This window comes from Ostrea edulis, chromosome 6 (assembly GCF_947568905.1).
Source record: "Ostrea edulis chromosome 6, xbOstEdul1.1, whole genome shotgun sequence".
Taxonomy (NCBI): domain Eukaryota; kingdom Metazoa; phylum Mollusca; class Bivalvia; order Ostreida; family Ostreidae; genus Ostrea; species Ostrea edulis.
The window spans coordinates 6,577,567-6,597,396 of NC_079169.1; the positions used below are offsets into that span (position 1 = coordinate 6,577,567).

At 35.1% G+C, this 19,830-nt stretch overlaps 1 protein-coding gene across 5 annotated transcripts in view; it reads right to left on the reverse strand.

The window, feature by feature from the left end:
- Positions 1–19,732, reverse strand: part of LOC125645959 (poly(A) RNA polymerase, mitochondrial-like) — a 19,933-nt gene extending 201 nt beyond the window's left edge. Inside the window, exons 1-12 of one of the 5 annotated variants that reach the window (XM_048871991.2) lie at positions 19,631–19,732; positions 16,043–16,119; positions 15,848–15,920; positions 13,705–13,760; positions 12,413–12,503; positions 9,380–9,594; positions 8,660–8,725; positions 8,130–8,273; positions 5,769–5,966; positions 4,408–4,568; positions 343–551; positions 1–143 (exon numbers count right to left, since the gene is read on the reverse strand). The exon at positions 1–143 is cut by the window's left edge and continues 201 nt beyond it. In XM_048871991.2, the coding sequence (XP_048727948.1) occupies positions 1–143; positions 343–551; positions 4,408–4,568; positions 5,769–5,966; positions 8,130–8,273; positions 8,660–8,725; positions 9,380–9,594; positions 12,413–12,503; positions 13,705–13,760; positions 15,848–15,920; positions 16,043–16,119; positions 19,631–19,715 (1,518 nt within the window). In that variant the 5' untranslated portion in view covers positions 19,716–19,732. Of the gene's footprint in view, positions 144–342; positions 552–4,407; positions 4,569–5,768; positions 5,967–8,129; positions 8,274–8,659; positions 8,726–9,379; positions 9,595–12,412; positions 12,504–13,704; positions 13,761–13,935; positions 15,921–16,042; positions 16,120–19,630 lie in introns of those variants that run through there. The other 4 variants (XM_056141420.1, XM_056141421.1, XM_048871993.2 and 1 more) reach the window with 4 other exon arrangements.
- Between the last annotated feature and the right edge of the window lie 98 nt (positions 19,733–19,830).

A 19,830-nucleotide genomic window follows, 5' to 3' on the forward strand; every position in this document is an offset into this window, starting at 1 on the left:
CTTTGGGATAATTTCACCGGTGTCCAAACAAATGTCTTTGTTATGGAAATCAAAACATTTATAAAACTTAAAGTATCCATGTAGTAACTCTTCTGGGGATAGCACAACATCACAGGTCCATTTCTTAAAATCACAAGAAGAATCTGGAATGAAAAAATTAAATTGATATTTTTTTCGCTGTCTAAACAAGGTACATGTATAAAGAGCTATCCATCACCGTCTGTGCTATTCTAATGAATGGACTAATTGCGATGCTTTAAAGCTTTAGAAACTCTCTTTATCTTTGTAAAAATGGCTCAAACCACGACTATATCATCATGACAAGAAATAAGAGAAGCTTGCCGTTTTCAATCTTGAGACTTCCTATTGGTGGGATGACGCGACACTGCTGTAAGTAGAATAAAGCTAGGGCCGTGAAAACAAATTTCTGGGGGAACCAGTCCATGTAGTGAATCGACCACAATTTGACCGTCATTATGAATGGAACCACACTCGGTGAAAACTGGCTTATTGCATTCAGGTATACCGAGGCCTTTATTCCTGAACAGTTTCTGTAAAAAGAGGGAAAAACATTTCAATGATGTAACTATGCAAGTCATTATTTCTGATGATCATTATATCTATCCTGGTATAACACACAATTCATTATGTTTAAGGATAATTATATCCTTCTATAACATATTACAATTTATTCTATCGGAAGATTATCAAATCTATCCTGATATAACAAACAATTTATTCTATTAGAGGATAATTATATCCTTCTATAACATACAATTTATTTTATCTGAGGATTATTATATCTATCCTGGTATAACACACAATTCATTATTACCTTTCTATAATACACAACTGATTCTTTCTTAAGTTAATTATGCTATAATAACGGTACAACTAGTACTTTGTTACAGACTGACAGGATAACTTCAGTTAATAAACAACTCCAATCGTGATCAACCAAGAAAATGTTTAATTTTTTGCGGTGAATCTGCCCACCACAGTGAATCTACTAATATTGCTGTTAATTATACATTAATTCATGCAGTTTTACCTTCTAAATTGTCAACACTGACCAACACCTTTTCTTACAACTTTCTATTTGACAAGGGGTGCTAAGGTAGCTCCATCCTCATGCAACATCATAGGTTTTGGAAAAGTATTCAATTAATCAAACTTTGTGCATGATAACAATATATCTTTTGCAGGCATTTTATTAACAAAACACTTTTAAATTTTGGTATACTATTTCATACTGAAAAAATTAATTTTTTATAAATAATGAATGCTGTCAAGGGCAATAACTCCTACGCTGGTATTTTTCTCTGGGGTATTTCCTGATATTTATAAAGTAGCATGTCTTTTGGGTTTTTTTTTTTACTATTCAAATGAAAATCAGTAATTTTAACCAGATAATGTGTAATTTTTTTATGCTATTTAACAAAAATGTGAGATTTTCTGATGTTGATGTGCACTTCTGTTTATGTGTGTCTGACATCTTTAAAATGGTGGCAACATGTGTACATTTTCTTCTGACTAATTTCTTAAATTAAACTACATTTTTGGGAGTTGAACTATGTTCAATCTCCCTGGGTCATCACGCACTTTTCTGCGCAGTAATTTGTATTGATTTGTATAGTGGTCGTCAGCGGGGGTTTTGTGTCAGCTGATTTACTCCTAGGTAAATCAACATAAACTTTTATAAACATCCGCCATTAAATAATCCATGTAACTTTTCTGAATTAATCTAATTTTGATAATTGACATGTAAATAAATGCAATGATATTGTATTCAAATCAATTTGAATACAAGATTTCGATCAAATTGATACTGATAGACATAGAAAAATAAAAGATAAGGTTGAAAATTGTCGTTTGTAGCACAGCGTCACCTACAAACATTGATAGGGAAACGAACGACAACTGCACACAAGCCCTATTGACACCGTGGCGCGAAATATCGAATATGGTGCGAAACCTCAGAAAATTTACAAGAAATAACTCTACAACATTGTGTATGTGTATATATTTGGTTTTTTTTTTAATGTGATATAAAAAATGCTTGATGTTACATGTAGATTGAATTAAAACGTCATTCCCAGTCAACAACTTTCGATTGGGATCGGAATACGAAATAAAATTTCTTATATCCGGTGGCAAAGTGAAACTGCTTCATGCTTCAAGTTATTGAATTACGTAGTAATTGCACGTTACACATTAGAGAACTGTTCCTTTTAATAAAGAAAGTCACAAAATAGATACAAAATGAGTGTACCTTATTCATTACTGGGCATTATCATGTTATTTGATTCGCGAGAAAGTGTAAGAGTTATTTGCTCTTTAAATTTGGTTTATTCCGTTGAATTACTATAGGATTATGCAAATTTTCAAACATTTGCATATGGCACAGGTGAAAGAAGTATAAATTAAAACAACCTTGTAGGGTGCTGGTGGGGGATCTCTTAAATTATATTAAAGATGTGCGAATCATGTCTCGGCTAGGAATAATGGAAACGTTCTCACCGATGTATGTAAAGACATATTAATCTCTATTTTTAAAAATGTAGAACACTTTTATCAAATGACAATGTTTGAAAACGCTTAGAGCCCCGATGTCAGAATTTCCTTTTCCAAGACATCAATATGTCAAAATTCATTATCCTTTTTGAATAGTATGTGCCATATTTTATACCAGTTATCCATTTTGAATCCCCTATTACAATGGGATTTTGCTGCACTCTGTAATGTTTGAGTGGATGTCATGAGTGTGTGTCAAACAGAAATTTTAAGAGCATGGGATAAGGTGCTGCCATGTATTACTTCACTATCAAAGTTTAACCCAGTTGCCACAATGTTGAATTTATGCTGCAAAAAGGATTGGAAATTGCTCTGGTCAAAACACATTGTTTATTTGTCTACAGATGAAAGAGACATGAGGATTCTCCCTCACAAACTGACAAAAAAAAATAGTTATGGATCTTGTACATGTATAGTTTATTAATCACTATAGATTTCCAGCATCACAAGTCTGATTCCACTATATGCTTTCCATACTGTCAGGTTCATTCACCCCCTGTTTGAGCCACAGTATAATATCCCAAATACCTTGGCAATAAATAACATTATTTGACTAGTGTTTCATTTTTAGCGGATTTGCGATGAAGTCGAACTCGGCTTATGATCTGATGAAGTGCCTTTGGGCGGGCAGGCGGGCACGCATCAACATTTCATTTCCGCACCATAGCTCTTGAGCAAATTAAAGGATCTCATTCAAACTTAGATGGATTGTCACCCTCAGTAAGATGAGGAAGCCTATCGATTCTGGGGTCACTAGGTGAAAGGTCAAGGTCACTGGCTATAAATAGACTGAAATTTGGAGAAAATTTTGTTTTCCGCACCATAGCTCTTGAACGAATTATAGGATCTCAATCAAACTTAGATCGATTAAGTAAGATAAGAAGCCTATCGATTCCGGGGTCACAAGGTCAAAGTCACAGTGGCTATAAACAGACTGAAATTTGGAGAAAATTTTGTTTTCTGCACTATAATTTTTTAACAAATTGTAGGATCTCAATTAAACTTAGATGGATTATCGCCCTTGATGAGACAAAGAAACCTATTGATTTTGGTCAAGGGTTAAAGGTCAAGGTCACAAAGGATTTAAGTCGGCTGAAATTTATGTACGCAAAATTTTGCTCCCTGCTTGATAATTCTTGAAAACTTTTCTGCCGGTTCCCTCTATGCCCATTCCTTGCGCAACTCGGCTTGTGCATTTCCGATGCCCGAGAATTTTTATTTTTTTTGCATTTCATTTATTTTGAGTTATTATACAATTATTTACCATTCCATTGATCCTCTACAGGACTGTAGTATACTCAGGTGACAGTTTAGCATATTGGACTACCTTTTCAAGTAATGAATCCTTAGAATTAGCTATAACTAGGATTAAACTTGAATGTATATATACAGGGGAAAAACTTCTTCATAACTGTAAGGCATTGATAACCATATTGATTTGAATGTTTGGGCCATAATATGTGGTCACATTTTTCATGAGAATATAAAGGGGTGAAATTCTAGAAAACAACAACACGACTTCAGTTACTCGAGGAGCGTTGTGGCCCATGGGCCTTCCATTATCCATGTTTGCTGTTGTAACGCTTTGAAAAACAACAGTTGATTTGTATCTAAAATCATGATAATATTCAGTCATTTATCCCCCTACCCTTCCAGTACTATCTTTTCTAACTGAATTTCCACGATGTTCAACTCCCACGAGTACTTTAAGTACTTTGATTTCTAGTTTGTACCCATAATGATGCAAAGTCACATGAGGGTGGAGCTACCTTAACTGCCAATAAAAACATTGACACATGTAACTGAAACAACAGAAAATCTTGTAACTTGTACCCATACGATATATCCCCACAAACTCCTGTGAGAGTATGATTGAATTTGACGATAGGGACACGGGCACGCAATATACTGTTGATGGTGTATGTCTGGAGTTGTCGTAATGCTCTCTGCATATTCTGTAGAACGGGTTTCCCATCTGACCTTCCCAAGTTTCCCTGCAATTCAGAAAACAGTATGACGGAAGAGACGATGCACATCATCATTTTCATTCTCAACACACTGATGATAAATCAGTGAAGAGGATGCATGAAAACATTTGACAAATATCCAGAGCACGTCATTCTATCAAAAGAATTTAAAAGATTTTTTCAAAATGTTTTTTTCTACATACATTGTATAGATTAAGAAATGTTGCTTTATAAAGTAAAATATTCCTAAATAAATGTCATCAGATGATTACCGTTATAACCATGATGGGCCATCGTGATACGACTTTGTCCAAAAAATTTCATACTGCACTGTATATTCCTATTCTATATTGTTATCTTACAGTATAATTATTTTCATGCACTTAAATTTGCTACTTTTCAATATTCGTCGATTCGAAGATGTTCTTTTACAGAAAGATAATGCACAGCTGCACTATTTTTTTCATTACATTAGGCAAACAAAAAGTTTACAGCCAAGGTATAGACAATGAGGTAAAAATAACACAGAATCATTATAAACAATCTACCAGGATTTTAGAATTGAATGTGATTTTTGTCCATATAGTTGTGTGTTTTCTACCCTTAAACCAAGTCTTAGGGATAAAAATCACATTGACTTACCTTAAAAAAACCCACTAAACAATATAGAGGTCCTACAGTGTACATGTGCAGAACTTTAGTAGCAGAAAAAACCCAAACAATACAGAGGCCCTACATGTGCAGAACGTTAGTAGCAGAAAAAACCCAAACAATATAGAGGCCCTACATGTGCAGAACGTTAGTAGCAGAAAAACCCAAACAATATAGAGGCCCTACATGTGCAGAACGTTAGTAGCAGAAAAACCCAAACAATATAGAGGCCCTACATGTGCAGAACGTTAGTAGCAGAAAAACCCAAACAATATACAGGCCCTACATGTGCAGAACGTTAGTAGCAGAAAAACCCAAACAATATAGAGGCCCTACATGTGCAGAACGTTAGTAGCAGAAAAACCCAAACAATATAGAGGCCCTACATGTGCAGAACGTTAGTAGCAGAAAAACCCAAACAATATACAGGCCCTACATGTGCAGAACGTTAGTAGCAGAAAAACCCAAACAATATAGAGGCCCTACATGTGCAGAACGTTAGTAGCAGAAAAAACCCAAACAATATACAGGCCCTACATGTGCAGAATGTTAGTAGCAGAAAAGACCTATTTGTACCTCTTTAGTGATAACAATGTCCAAGTCGCTGTTTTCACTGGCAAATCCATTCACTACAGATCCAAACGGCAGAGCTCTGTGATCCGGATGAGAGAGATCCAGAATGTCTTGTATGCACTGGAGAACAAAAAACCACACCCGCTTTCTGTCATCCGTCTGCTTGACTCTGTCTCCCAACTCTCTCATCTGTTCTCCTAACTTCAAGGTGAAAAAAAAAGTTCAGTAAACTTAAGGGTTTTTATTCCAGTTTTGTAACTACCAGTGCATTGTGATTAGAAATATTTCTAAATTCTGGTACAGTGTAAAATTTCTGGTAAGTGTAATGCAAAGTTTGACTTTAATTAATATATACTAACTTCCTCTAATTATTTGGAGATAATTATGCTTTTTCTAAAAGGATTATCAATCAGCACATCCATTCATTTGGAAAGAGGTTCAACTTCAATCAACATCAATTGATTTACATCTCCCTGACATACAATTCAAAAGTAAAACTGTAATTTAAGTGTAACTGAATTGCACAGCTATCTTCAATTGAATTAGTGCACTTTTAAGTGACAGTTAGAGTGCTTTTTAATTGAATCAAAGAGAGCACCAAATAAAAACCAATATTCAGCCTATACTTATACAAAAATACTAGTAGCATTCTCTAAACTAATTATTTGGTGATACTTTCAGACAATTAGAGATACATGTACCTTTTATTAAGTTAAAGATATCCTAAATTCTAATTAGAAAGCTCTTTATTTCATTTGGAGATATCCATAAATGAATTACTGCACACTATAATTAAATTGCAGCTCTCTCTCTTTCTTAAACTGAATATGGAATATCGGAACCATTATTTCGTCTCCAATTCTGTCGCGATTTTAATATTTATTATGTCCAATGAGATCTTGCTTTCTCCACTAACTTGGGCAGCTTTTCATTAAACAAGCACATGTTACTATCAGATCAGATATAGTGAGTTCAGGCACTCAGTGTTGTTTGTGAAAATGGAAGGTTAGGGAGTAATGGAGAAAAAAGTTGCCTTCATATTTGTATAAAAATTCTTAGTAAGCAAGAAAAGCAGTTCTGCCCAAACCCCAAACTTGGAAGGAAGGGGGTTGGGGTGGTGTTTATCCTTCAGTACACGAGTTCAATTCATCTGTTCAACCTTACATCTCCACTACCATAAAAAGTTACCATCTAATGAATAGATTAATTTTTCATGTAAAAGTAATGAACTTTGTACATGTGTATGTGATAATAATGCCACAAGTATGTCACATGTCAAGAAAAGTGGGGGTGGGGGTTGCCACACGTACGCGACTAAAGATATATGCATAGAATGTGATTTATATTTCATAGCAGTCGGTTGTTATAACCACTCGAGAAAATCTCAGAGTAAATTTTTTGCATTGTCTTCCTCTACCTAACACCAGAAATTTAATCTAGTAACCCAAGTTTTTGGTACTAGGGCATTTGCTCACGACATTCTGAAAAAATAATCTTCAAATTGAGCAGATATATTAATTTTGTATCAGAAATAAATAATCTTTAGCCATCACTAATTTGTATACAAGAGTTGCCCAAGTGATGCATAATCTTCGTAACTTCTTTTTCTGAAGAGTTCCAAAATTTTATGGTTCTGATATCTGGTACTGCTGCTCTCTTTAAATCAGTCATAGCACACTCAAATTCTATTAATGTGCACTAATTCATTTAAAGAGAGCAAAAACCTTAATTTATAGGGGGTGTTCAATTCAACTAAAGAGAACTTGAAAATTCATTTAAGGTGGATCGATCCTCATGTAACTTATCAATATTAATGGTTGAATGTGGAAAAATTGTATTAATTTCCACTGAATATTGTTTAATTTAATTAATAATTAAAGAAAATGTGTATGTTGCCACCTTTTAAGAATGTCAGACATGTAAAAACAGAAGTACATGTATATATCAGCATACAAAAACCACACATTTTCGTTAAACAGAATAACAAAAATAGAATAAGAACTTGTTGAAATGACAAATTCTAAATGTCAACAGTTTAAAAAATTGCTAATTCATAAATATGTAAAAATTAATAGTGAATATTAGGGAAATCATTGTATAATAAACATGCAGTAGAGGAATTGCCTGCATAAGAGTTATTGCCCTTGACAACTTTTTAAAATTAAAAATAATTGACTATCTATGAAAAAAAAACAAAACTTTTTCAGTATCAATAGTTTACCAGTATTTTTATTTTATCCAGTGAATAAAATTCCTCTGAAAGACATATTTCTATCATGCGCAAAGTTTAAATAAAGATTTTTCAATAGCCTATGATATCACATGAGGATCGATCTACCTGTACACATTCTTTTAATGCCTTACCTTTTTATTCATCAACTTTTCGTGAAGATTACTATGTGATAATGCAGTTACATTCTCACATTCAAGATTTGATTCAGCAGCCTTCCTTTGCTTTGCAAATCGAAATATCCTTTTCTCTAATTGATTTATTTTTTCAGACTTTGACTGAAAAAAAGAAAAAAAAAGTCTCAATAAAATGTATTTATAAAACACTTTGCACCTGAGTATTGCCATTGAAACTGGTCAGATTTGGCTTAACCTTAATCAATAACCTTGACCTTTATTAGCAAAATAACTTTGACCTTGACTTTTCAGTTCATCATGGATGAAGTCTCCATTTTGTCTCATTCAGAAGTAAAGGTTAAAGTAACAGACAAAAGACAAAGACACAGAAGCTAAAACTTCCTTCTCAAATCTTCAATATCACGATATAATAACACATTGCTCGTCCAAGCAAACAACCGAAGATTAATCAATTGAAATAAAAATAAAATAGCCACCTTTTTTCTGACAGTTATGACTACACAGAAATTAGAAATTGAAATACCTACCTCATTATAAACACCAGAGGTAATCTTAGCAACATCACTTTCATTTTCATACGTAACAAGAGCAGTCTGTAAAGAAATGGCTATATTTATATGGTATCAGCCAAATTCTACATAGTAATTAGATTCCTTAAAAATGTGAAGATTCATGTGAAATCTACGACTTGAAATGGCCTTTTTTCAACTTCAATCCTTGTGTGACATAACCTTGATCTTTAAACCCCTACGTGGATCTGCACTGACCATAGAATCTTATTTGAATCAACACTAAATAAGGTTTCTTTCAAATCAAATTGTGGCATTGTTCTTGACCAGAGGATTCTCAAAGAAATTGCTATATATATTTCTATGTGAAAGTTAAAATAATCATCGTGGCTTCATGTTGACCAAAGGCTACCAATGGAGCAAACTAAATTCTACATTATATATTGAAGGCTGAATTCACATCAATTAGACAAATATGTATCAGCCTCCATACTTTGAAGAAAATAAATTTGAATCCTTTCCAGAGGAATGCTTTGCACCAAACTGAGTGCAAATTGGTCCAGTGATTCTTCATCAGAAGATGAAAAATGTGAAAAGTTAACAGACAGACTAACAGGACAGATGTCACATAGAATTTTATCACAAAAGCTCACATAAAGTTTCCATTCAGGTTTGCCAAAACACCAGCCCTACAACAGGGTTTTGTGTGTGTACACACCTGCAGGTGCCGATACTGACCGAGCGGTTTATGATGACTATCCTAGACACAGCGCCCCATCCCTCACACACGGCTAGGAAATGTTGCATGTAGGTTTTCCCCTGTTTACACTGTATGAGGATTGACCGCTTGGCTTCAGAAGCTAAGGTCAGTATTTCCTTGGATTGGTAGATATTGGGAATTGACCAAATCTGATTGCTCTGCAGCCTGTCTGTCAAATTAAGTTGGACTCGGTCTGACAAAAAAATTAATACACAATAAAACAGTGTCTCCTTGGTATAACCCCATCCCCTCATATACATATGTAGAATGGATTTCCTTGCATGCTAAAAACACGACATAACTGCAAAATTGTCCATGCCATCCACGTTCAGGTGCAAAAGGTCAAATTGCCTTTATACATGCCCTGATAACAATGACCAGGGATTAGAAGCTCTAACTATATGTAATTGATCCGTCCAGGGAATCGTAATGAATGTCCTGAAAATAGGTAAGTATAAGTAATTGTGTTAATAGCTTGAATAAAATCATTTGAAAAATTGAACTCCGAAATTGTCCGGTAGAATTATGCACTTGTAAACATCAGAGAAACAAAACTTATATCAGCTGCTGTAAATTTTGTGTGCCATGTGACCTTTTTGTTATCAATGTGTGTGATGTCATATTTCTGTATTCCATGCGTCTGTCAACACCTACACATATTCAGTCATTGCAGAACCCACCATGATACTAAAATCAAGATGTATGATAGACACAAGTGCCCCTGCAATTTGTATTATATCAAGGACTACAAACTCAAAAACATGTTCTACGAAAGTGAATCAGATTGCACAGATTTTATTATTGTTAAAATGCGTATATACATGTATCTCTCATGAAATTTCTCCCCTGAATTCTGATTCAAAGCTTGATCTTGATATTTATAATGAAATTCAATAACATGATAAAATTGAAACCATTAAACGATTTCCAATAAATTTTAATGAAATTGATATTACATTATTTATTACCGTGTTTAATAAACAACCTCAACGATGTATTAGTAGATCTATTTTCTCGAGGGTTTTTGCACATTCTGAAGATTAAAGATACCGTGAAAAATGAGTATAAAAATCAAGTTTACAGACTCAAGTTTACACTTATTAATATCAGCCACATCGATGTAACCTGTGATGTTTGTCAATCAGTTATCCAATATGATTGACATGATTAGCCTAGCAAACCACCAGTTACCTAAATAATCACAGGCAACTGCTTCAAAGATAATTAACAGTACATTTATGTAAATTCATCTGTACATTTTGTAGTGTAAATGGTTTTCTTTTTAATGCATTTTTTGAGCAGCAAAATGCCCTTTAAAGAATTCATGAAATTTAGAAGGATTGTAATTTTCACTGTCACAAACTGACTTCCCAGCTGAATTTACTATTGCATTAGGTGAACCCTAGAGCAGTGATGAAACTAACAACAATAGCATAACAAGAGTACCACAAACGGTACATAATACACTCGTGTATGTAGGGTGTTTTTCATATGCCATGATTTGTAGAAATTTGCTTCATTTCGTTTCAGGTTGTGACATACTTTCTTTGCACTGTATGAATAAAGGGTCTTAGCCTAAACTGTGACAAGAGGTAGATAGACAAACCAAGAGTTCTGTGTAAAATTTGACCTGCAAGTTCAACAACCGCTCAAAATTGAAAATGTCAAAGAATATTAAAAATTGTTGAGAATCAAAATCCTTGCACTATGCGCATCTTCCAAGTTATTTACGAATACCATAGCTTCTAAAATGTGAGAGGAATATGCAATTTCCGAGTTGCCCAATAGTTATTTCCCTTTGTTGAACTCTTTTGCACAGTGAGGTGCAAAATATGTTTTCGTGTTTATGCAGTGGGTACCAATGCTTATCGTAGCTGCAGAACTGTAGCTCTCTGAAAAAATATGTTGACATAACAGCGAGTTACCCCTTATAAAAACCTTCGATTTACGGCGCACAAAAAGCTGCGCACGGTTGAGGCCTTATATCGTTGTATTCTTGAGTTGCTGTCTCATAAATTTCATATCAAAAAATTCTTAACATATTTTCCTACTATACTTGTGTCTAAACATACCTTCAAATATTCATTAAAGCCCCATACGACCTGAAAACTTTCAGCTTCAAATGATTTCGTTTGTTGACGTAGCCATGTTAGGTAGCCGGTCAATTCGAATCGTGGTTAATTTCCATACTTGCACAATAACATCTAGATGTGAACTAATATCCCCACAAATATTTTAGCAAAATATTTTAAATAATATATCATCCCAGTGCCTTTAAATGATAATTATTATTACATATAAATACTATATACTATCTACATCATAATGCATTTAGTTTATCTTGCATATGTTCAATTCTTGAGAAGAAATTTTTTGAAAATTGGTTAATTTTGGGTAGTTATTGCTCTGCCCCTAGGGCCCCAGGGGTGCAGGAGGCCTGAAATTTACAATTTATGTCCCCCTTGTCCCAAAGATGCTTAATACCAAACTGAAACAAATTGGACTGGTAGCTATCAAGACTTTAAAAAAGTTCAGTTGTTAACGCACGATGACAGACGACAACAATTGCAATAGGTCACCTGAGTAAACTCAGGTGACCTAATAAAGGGGTACAACTCTTGCAAAAGAGGTCAAAATGGATCAAAATTGCAATATGATCTAAAATGATCCACAAAGAAGCTACATAGCAAGTTTCAGCTTGATATGTGACAGGGAAATGAAATTAGAAACAGAAAACCCCAAACGAATGGACAGACAGGCAGACGTACAGACATTGCTGTACCATAATACGTCCCGTCTAAAGACGGACACACAATAAAGACGGGTGTATAACAAAGCTATTTCTGGAATGCAAGATATGACATCTGTGTATATTTTGTTGCCATAGTGAACAGCTGGTTCAGTCCCCAGACAACATGACTACAGTTAGTAACCTACTGGTTGGGGCATGGTTTGAGATGTCGGATGATGGGAGATCCATCTTTATCCATTGTCTACAGTTAGTAACCTACCGTTTGGAGCATGGTTTGAGATGTCGGATGATGGGAGATCCGTCTTTATCCATTGCCCTCGACTGTCTTGAATCCACACTTTCAGCGTTTGCTACAATGAAATTGCTAGTGAAATATCACTCCTGCTCCAAATAACTAAATAGTCTGTTCACTTAAAGCTGATATTTATAGGTTTAATATTGACTGAATCGGGAAATATTGCCACCATGTTTCACATCACCTGGTACCCCGAGGAAGGAGTTGGAACTGGAAAGTCAATGTGTGCAAATGATATTGACAAGGGGATAGAAAACACACAAGATAAATCATATCATACCACAAAGGATTCTTTTTACCACATGCCCCCCCCCCCCCCCCCCCCCCCCCCCCCCCCCCCCGGTTCATTCATATACGTTACTGTATTGTTGGGGATTTTGCTTCCCAACATTTTGTAAACAAACTATCTAGAATTGACGTTTGTTTGTGATGCCACAAATGGCGTAGGATATATAATATCACAATGAGAATATGATATGCTGAAACTTTCTTGTACCATAACAAACTTTTCCTTCAGTAACAGAGAATGCTAAATATGTACAGTAAAATTGCAAAGTATAGGGCAGGAAATTTTTTGCTTTGTTATAAAGATAATTTTGTGATATCCAAGAAGTTCATAAAATGTTTTAAATCAATGGGGAAAGAAAATCACTTAAGGATTCATTATAAGTGTGTTCAGAGATACCACGTTTTACTGTAGACCAAAACTAGACAAAAACAATGGAGGAGAGACAGGCATGTTCAAATAGTCACAAAAATTTATTTTCAAATAGTTTTATGGATATGTACCATACTTTTAATGAGACAATTACCAGTCACTCTTGTCCACAATCAGTTTATAGACTTTAGTACATCAGTGCACTAATTTTACATCTTCACAATCGTTTATCAATTTTCTGATACGATTGAAAATAAAAAGACTATTGTACCAGTATACAAATTAAGCACTGAATGACATGTTTCTTACTATACTTCTTAATAACTATTGAAAAAGTTTGACGGCAAGACATTATGTTAGATTGTGCATCACATAATCAGAAATTCTTGTTATATCACAATTTTCCCCCAGCAAGATAGAGGTTGAGCTAATGTGTGGTGGTGTGAGTCACTTTTCTTAGTATCAATCAGTTGAGAAAGGACTACTGATTTATGAAAGTTCTTGGAGCATCAATACTTTTAAGGATAAAGCCAATATTAAGATTCAAATTTACTTAAGGCGATCATGATCTCTTTAAGCTTAAAGGTGATCCACTTACTGACTCAGTCCCTGTTTGAGCTGCTTGCTGTGTGTTAACCGTGTTTTCTCTGTCGTCTGTAAAATGGTGCACTCATTAATTAAATAATTAACATTATCAGGGTGTTGAAGCAGAAATGCAGTGTAATTGGCTTCAAAACTAGTATTCTAAAAGTGGTAACATCGAGAACATCAATTATCACTCCTATAATGTCCGGAAGTATGAACAGTGTTTCGATCTATTGGTACATACCGTTAGTTATAGTCATGATAGTCACATCAACACCTTTCACATCAGAAACTTGAACTGCAGGACTACATCAGGTGTTATAGCCCACTGTACAAGGGCTGTTCCATGTGTAATGTGTATTGTACCAAAGTGTGATGACGCTTTGCACGATTTTGTGGATGGTGATACTCTTGAATAGCTCTATTCAATACCTTTCCAACGGTATAAACACGAACCTTCAGCTCCACATAGTTTTAAACTTAGTCATTTCAATAGAGCCAGTCGTTGACCACTGTTGTAAAAATGGTTGGGAAACAGGTTGAGAATATTGAAGAAATTAGAGCTTATAAAAAAGTTCGCACAAAACTCACTGTAACAGGCAAGGTAAAGGTCTAAAACGTCAGGAAAATACTTGAAAGTGATGGCAGATACACGATTTGTAATATTGCCAAAGCTGTTGGCATATTGCTATCGCTCAGATACATGATTCGTGATATTGCCAAAGCTGTTGGCATATCGCTATCATGGGTGCATCTCATTTTGAAGCATATTTTGAAAGTCCAAAAGATTTCTGCCAGATGGATACCGCATATATTGACAGATGACCAAAACTGGGTATGAGTACAAACCGCTAAGCAATTGCTCAAAATGTTTTCCAAATTCAATCAGACAATTTGCAAACATTGATACTGGTGACGAAATTTGAGTTCACTATTTCAAATCAGTAAGAAAAATTGGGGGGGAAAATATGGCTAACTAAACACGGTAGAAGGCCTGTAGTTGCCAAAAGAACCATAAGCACAAAGAAGGTTCTTTATTGCATATTCTTCTCATGTGATGGTACATGTAAAGCCATAAAAATTCCAGTACCAAAGGCCAAAAGTGTTACAGGTCGGTATTACTGAGATGTTATACTAAAAAATCTCAAGAAATATTATCATAAACGATGCCCTGTGTCAGGATTTAGGCATGTTTGTCTACTTCATGATAATGCTCCACCACATACATCTGAGCTTGTGAAGCAATTCTTGAAGTCGGAGAAGGTTACCATCTAGCCACATCCACCATACCCTCCAGTTCTAGCCCCATGCGACTTTTTCCTTTTATCAAAACTTAAAAAGTTCTTATCTGGTCTTCGTCACAAGTCCCGACAAGCCCTTGGCTCAGCCATCAGTCAGTGCCTCAGAGGTCTACCTAAATCAGCGTACCATGACGCATTTCAGAAATGGATTTCAGAGATTGAAATTATGTATTTCAAACCGCGGAGAATACTTTGAAGGGATGTAATGTTCATTTCACTATTTGAGTCGAATGCTTTTGAGATATTGTACAATACACATTACATATCGGACAGCCCTCGTAAAATAACATGTAAAATATCACGTCTTGACATGAAAACAATATCAACTTCCATCAATTCAATGCTAGTATGGTGTCTAAAAATCAGTTTTATAAACATACTGCTCAAAATAATATGTGTCAGTAAACTACACTGCACAAATCCTGCCATTTCGGAAATCTTTAGCCTTTGTGCACTGGGTTTTGTGATCAGAAATCTCTAGCCTTGGTACATTGGGTTTTGTGATCAGAAATCTCTAGCCTTGGTACATTGAGTTTTGCGATCAGAAATAATTAACTCTGTATATTCGCTTCTCTGTTCTTGCTCTATATATATATCATTGCCTCAAATGGCAATGTCTTCTTTGTTGGTCCAAGTGATATTCAGAATCTACAATCTTGATGAACCAGACCCTTCATAGTTCATACTATGCTTAAACTCCTGCCAAAAGAATCTAGTTTATCCAAGGCCGCTAAAACTTACTGCAGTATGAGTCTGAGGTGTGGAGAAAATTAAAATTTTTAATTAAATGGGTGTCTGATAAATAAGAAAAAATGTAATAGCCACTAGATCATTAATTTCAAACCATGCTCATACCTAACGAACTATTGGTTTTGACAGGTGCTGGCTTATGGACATTCTGTTTGGTCTCCGATGATTTTGAACCACCCTGAAATTACAAAGCCAGTTCTTCTTCATTTAGATTTGTCAATACGATATTTCAAATGTCTGCACACATTGCACCTCTAGTATTTAACATCACCCAACAATATTGACATAAAGGAACCTCACTTTTTTGGAGCCTGATGTCTTGATATTAGCAGGTGATGTGGCTTTTACTGTGAAAGAAACAGCCCTGGATGTTCTTTCTGTATCCAAAAGAAAGAAAAACAATACCTATAAATTCTATACAATTTGGCATGCTATGTTGCATTTTATATATTCATCCATGCTCAAAACTTTGTATCACAATGAAATGTTGAAACTAAAGATTGTTTTTATGAAAAACTAATGTCTCCCAAGCTCACTAAACTGGAAGTGCTCCAAATGAAACCTCCTCCCCTTAATGTACTGCATGATATGGAGGAGAAAGCATGAGCAGGAACATAGACATTATGAACTCCGATAAGCCACATTGGAGAAGTGTTTACAAACTATTTTACACTCTCCACCCTCAGATCCACTATAACTTTAAGGAAAACAATTGGATCCTCCTGTCCCTACAATATGCACATCTACAAATGGCATTGATGAATTGTACAAAATTTCAAGTCTTATCAGATAAGCCATATAGGACGACAAGCGTCCACAAGCTATTCTAATACTCTCTATCCCTCTTAGATCTACTATAGCTTTTACGAAAATAATTGGATCCTCCTGTCCCACCAATATGCACATCTACAAATGGCAATGAAGCATTGTACAAAGTTTCAAATCTATCTCATAAGCCATATAGGAGGAGAAGTGTTCACAAGCTATTTAACATCCACAACCCCTCTTAGATCCACTATAACTTTTAGGAAAATAATTGGATCCTCCTGTCCCAACAATATGCACATTTACAAATGACAATGAAGCATTGTACAAAGTTTCAAATCTCTCAGATATGCCATATAGGAGGAGAAGTGTTCACAAGCTATTCTATTTACATCCTTCACCCCTCTTGGATCCACTATAACTTTTACAAAAATAATTGGATCCTCCCATCCCACAAATATGCACATCTACAAATGGCAATGAAGCATTGCACAAAGTTTCAAATCTATCTGATAAGCCATATTGGAGTGTTCACAAACTATTTTACATCCTCCACCCTTCTTAAATCCACTATAACTTTTACGAAAATAATTGGATTCTCCTGTCCCTACAATATGCACATCTACAAATGGCAATGAAGCATTGTACAAAGTTTCAAGTCTATCTGATCACCCATATAGCAGGAGAAGCGTTCACAAGATTTTGTGACAGACAGACAGACAAACAGATGGACAATACAAGAGCAACGCCAACATGGCATAATATGCCCATAGATTTTGCTCAAGGAAAACATATTTTAGTGGGATTCATATTTTAGTAAAGTTAGCACTGTCCTCTGTGAGCTAATTCATTATTATGCTTGTAGAAATGGATATCAAGATATAAAGAGGGATAGCCTTAGAATGCGCTACTTCATAAATATGCTAATATACCACACACCTTTGCTTGAAACAGTATAACTTGGAAGTTCACAAGCTATACTTGGCACCAAATTATCAAGTGAAGCATGCCATCTAACAGTCTTGACCTTTAAAACTTGAAAAAGAAAAGTATTGGCATTTCTAGCCACAACAGTTTTGTTTGTATCCTGCTACAACCACCTTGACCTTTGACCTTGAGAAACAATAGGCTTCCTCCACTTGGAATAAGGTATATGCGTATTAAATTTGACACTCCTAGCCCCAACGGTTCGGTCTATATACCTACAAGGTTTTCCTAATAAGTAAACCTATGACCTTGACCTTGAAAAAAATAGGCATCTTCCTCTCATCATGGTGATCAAATATACCAAGTTATAATATCCTGGAGCTTACGGTTCGGTTTGTATCCTGCCCACAAGGTTTTCCTAATAAGTGATACTACAACCTTGACCTTTGACCTTGAAAAACAATAGGCATCTTCCTCTCATCATGGTGATCAAATATACCAAGTCATAATATCCTGGAGCTTACGGTTCGGTTTGTATCCTGCCCACAAGGTTTTCCTAATAAGTGATACTATGACCTTGACCTTTGACCTTGAAAACCAATAGGCATCTTCCTCTCATCATGGTGATCAAATGTACCAAGTTGTAAAGTCCTAGGGCTTATGGTTCAGTCTGTATCCTGCCCACAAGGTCCGGACAGACAGACGGATGACGCCATACCATAATACGTCCCGTCTTCGACAGGCATATAAAAACGATATGTCTTCCCCTGAAAGAGGGGAGACATAATTTGATGTTATAAGTGTTATATAGGTTACAATCACAACAGGTGAAAGTACAGGCAATTGTTACATTTTGAAACTACCCCTTCTTTTTTCTTTGAAGTGACACACAATATATGTTAGGAATTTCATTAAATATCATATCTTCAATATTTTTTAATTTTGTTAATTGACTTTAAAAGGTTATGACTTGATTAATATCTATGATTTAGAATAAAAGAGTTGGGTACCTAAATATAATGTAAATATACCATGGTATGTGGATGAATGATGTGGAAAGTATGATTTCATGTAAAATGTTTGTTACCTTAGTATTATTGAATCACTTAACTTTCATTTTTGATACTTCAATAATCTATTTCTCTATCAGACTTTTATTATACAATTACTGTACAAATTTGTTTGTACATTGCAGACTTTTATTATACAATACGAATTTGTTTTTACAATGCCAGTCGCCAGTCGACGCCATAACGCCAGTCGACGTAAACGGTGCATTGTGACATCATATCTTTATATAGCTGTGATGTGTTTGCTTTCAAACCAAACAATCACAGCCATTTTCCTTGAATTGTGAAAACCGATGATTTCATAGGCAACGCGCTGATTACCTCACATGAATATGACTCCTAGTCGGGTTATGTCTGATTGTCAGAGTATACCAGGTTGGGAACACTTCCCCTATAGCGAGATATTCTCGCTAAAACGCGATTATCCCTCTTTAGCGAGAAATAAACATTACCATAAACAGGTGTTTTGGCGTCTTTATTGAAAATAATGGCAAATCCCGTGCAACGCTGAATAAGTGCGACACGCACTCAACATGATGCGAATTGTTTCTATGAAATTGACAACACAGTCATGAAATTCCATATCAAAGTTGCTGCGTAAGAGGGAAGCAGTCTGAAATCCAATACACATCGTGAGTGTTTTTGTTTTGATTCATATATTTGCAGAAGTATCAGACATTTTAGCACTTTTTCTTCTTTTCACGTGAATCACGAAAAGATGTACTCCGTGGGTGTTTTTCTCGGTTGTACGGGATATATTTATTCTCGCTAGAGAGGGATAATCGCGTTTTAGCGAGAATATCTCGCTATTGGGGAAGTGTTCCCAACCTGTATACTGCCCGGATCTAACTGTCTAAGAAGTCTGATTTTAATTGGATTGAGCATTGATTTAGATTGTAAGAAACTAACACCTTCATTTACCCGATCTGATTTGAATAAAATTTGAAGAGTAGATCTTCCCCAAAATATGGTTAAAATGCACATAAACCAACATTTGATCAATCATCTTAAAGGAAATTCGAGTTAAGGTGTAATGTGTAATTGATTCCGATAAAAATTTATTAAATAGAATAGCTTTAACATGAGGGAGAACTCGAGAATTTTCTTAAAAGGCATTTTTGCGTACTTGTATTAACACAAGGTAAAACCCCTCTCATGACAAAAGCTATTGAACATTTTCCTTGACAAATTCGTCCCATGAAGGCAGCCATGTTGAAAAAATACTCTCCAACCCGAAGTAAATTGAACGAAAGATATCTTAAATCTTTTGCTAAAATTGCACAAAAGTATGTTTCATACATTTTATATTCATGTTTAACGATGTTA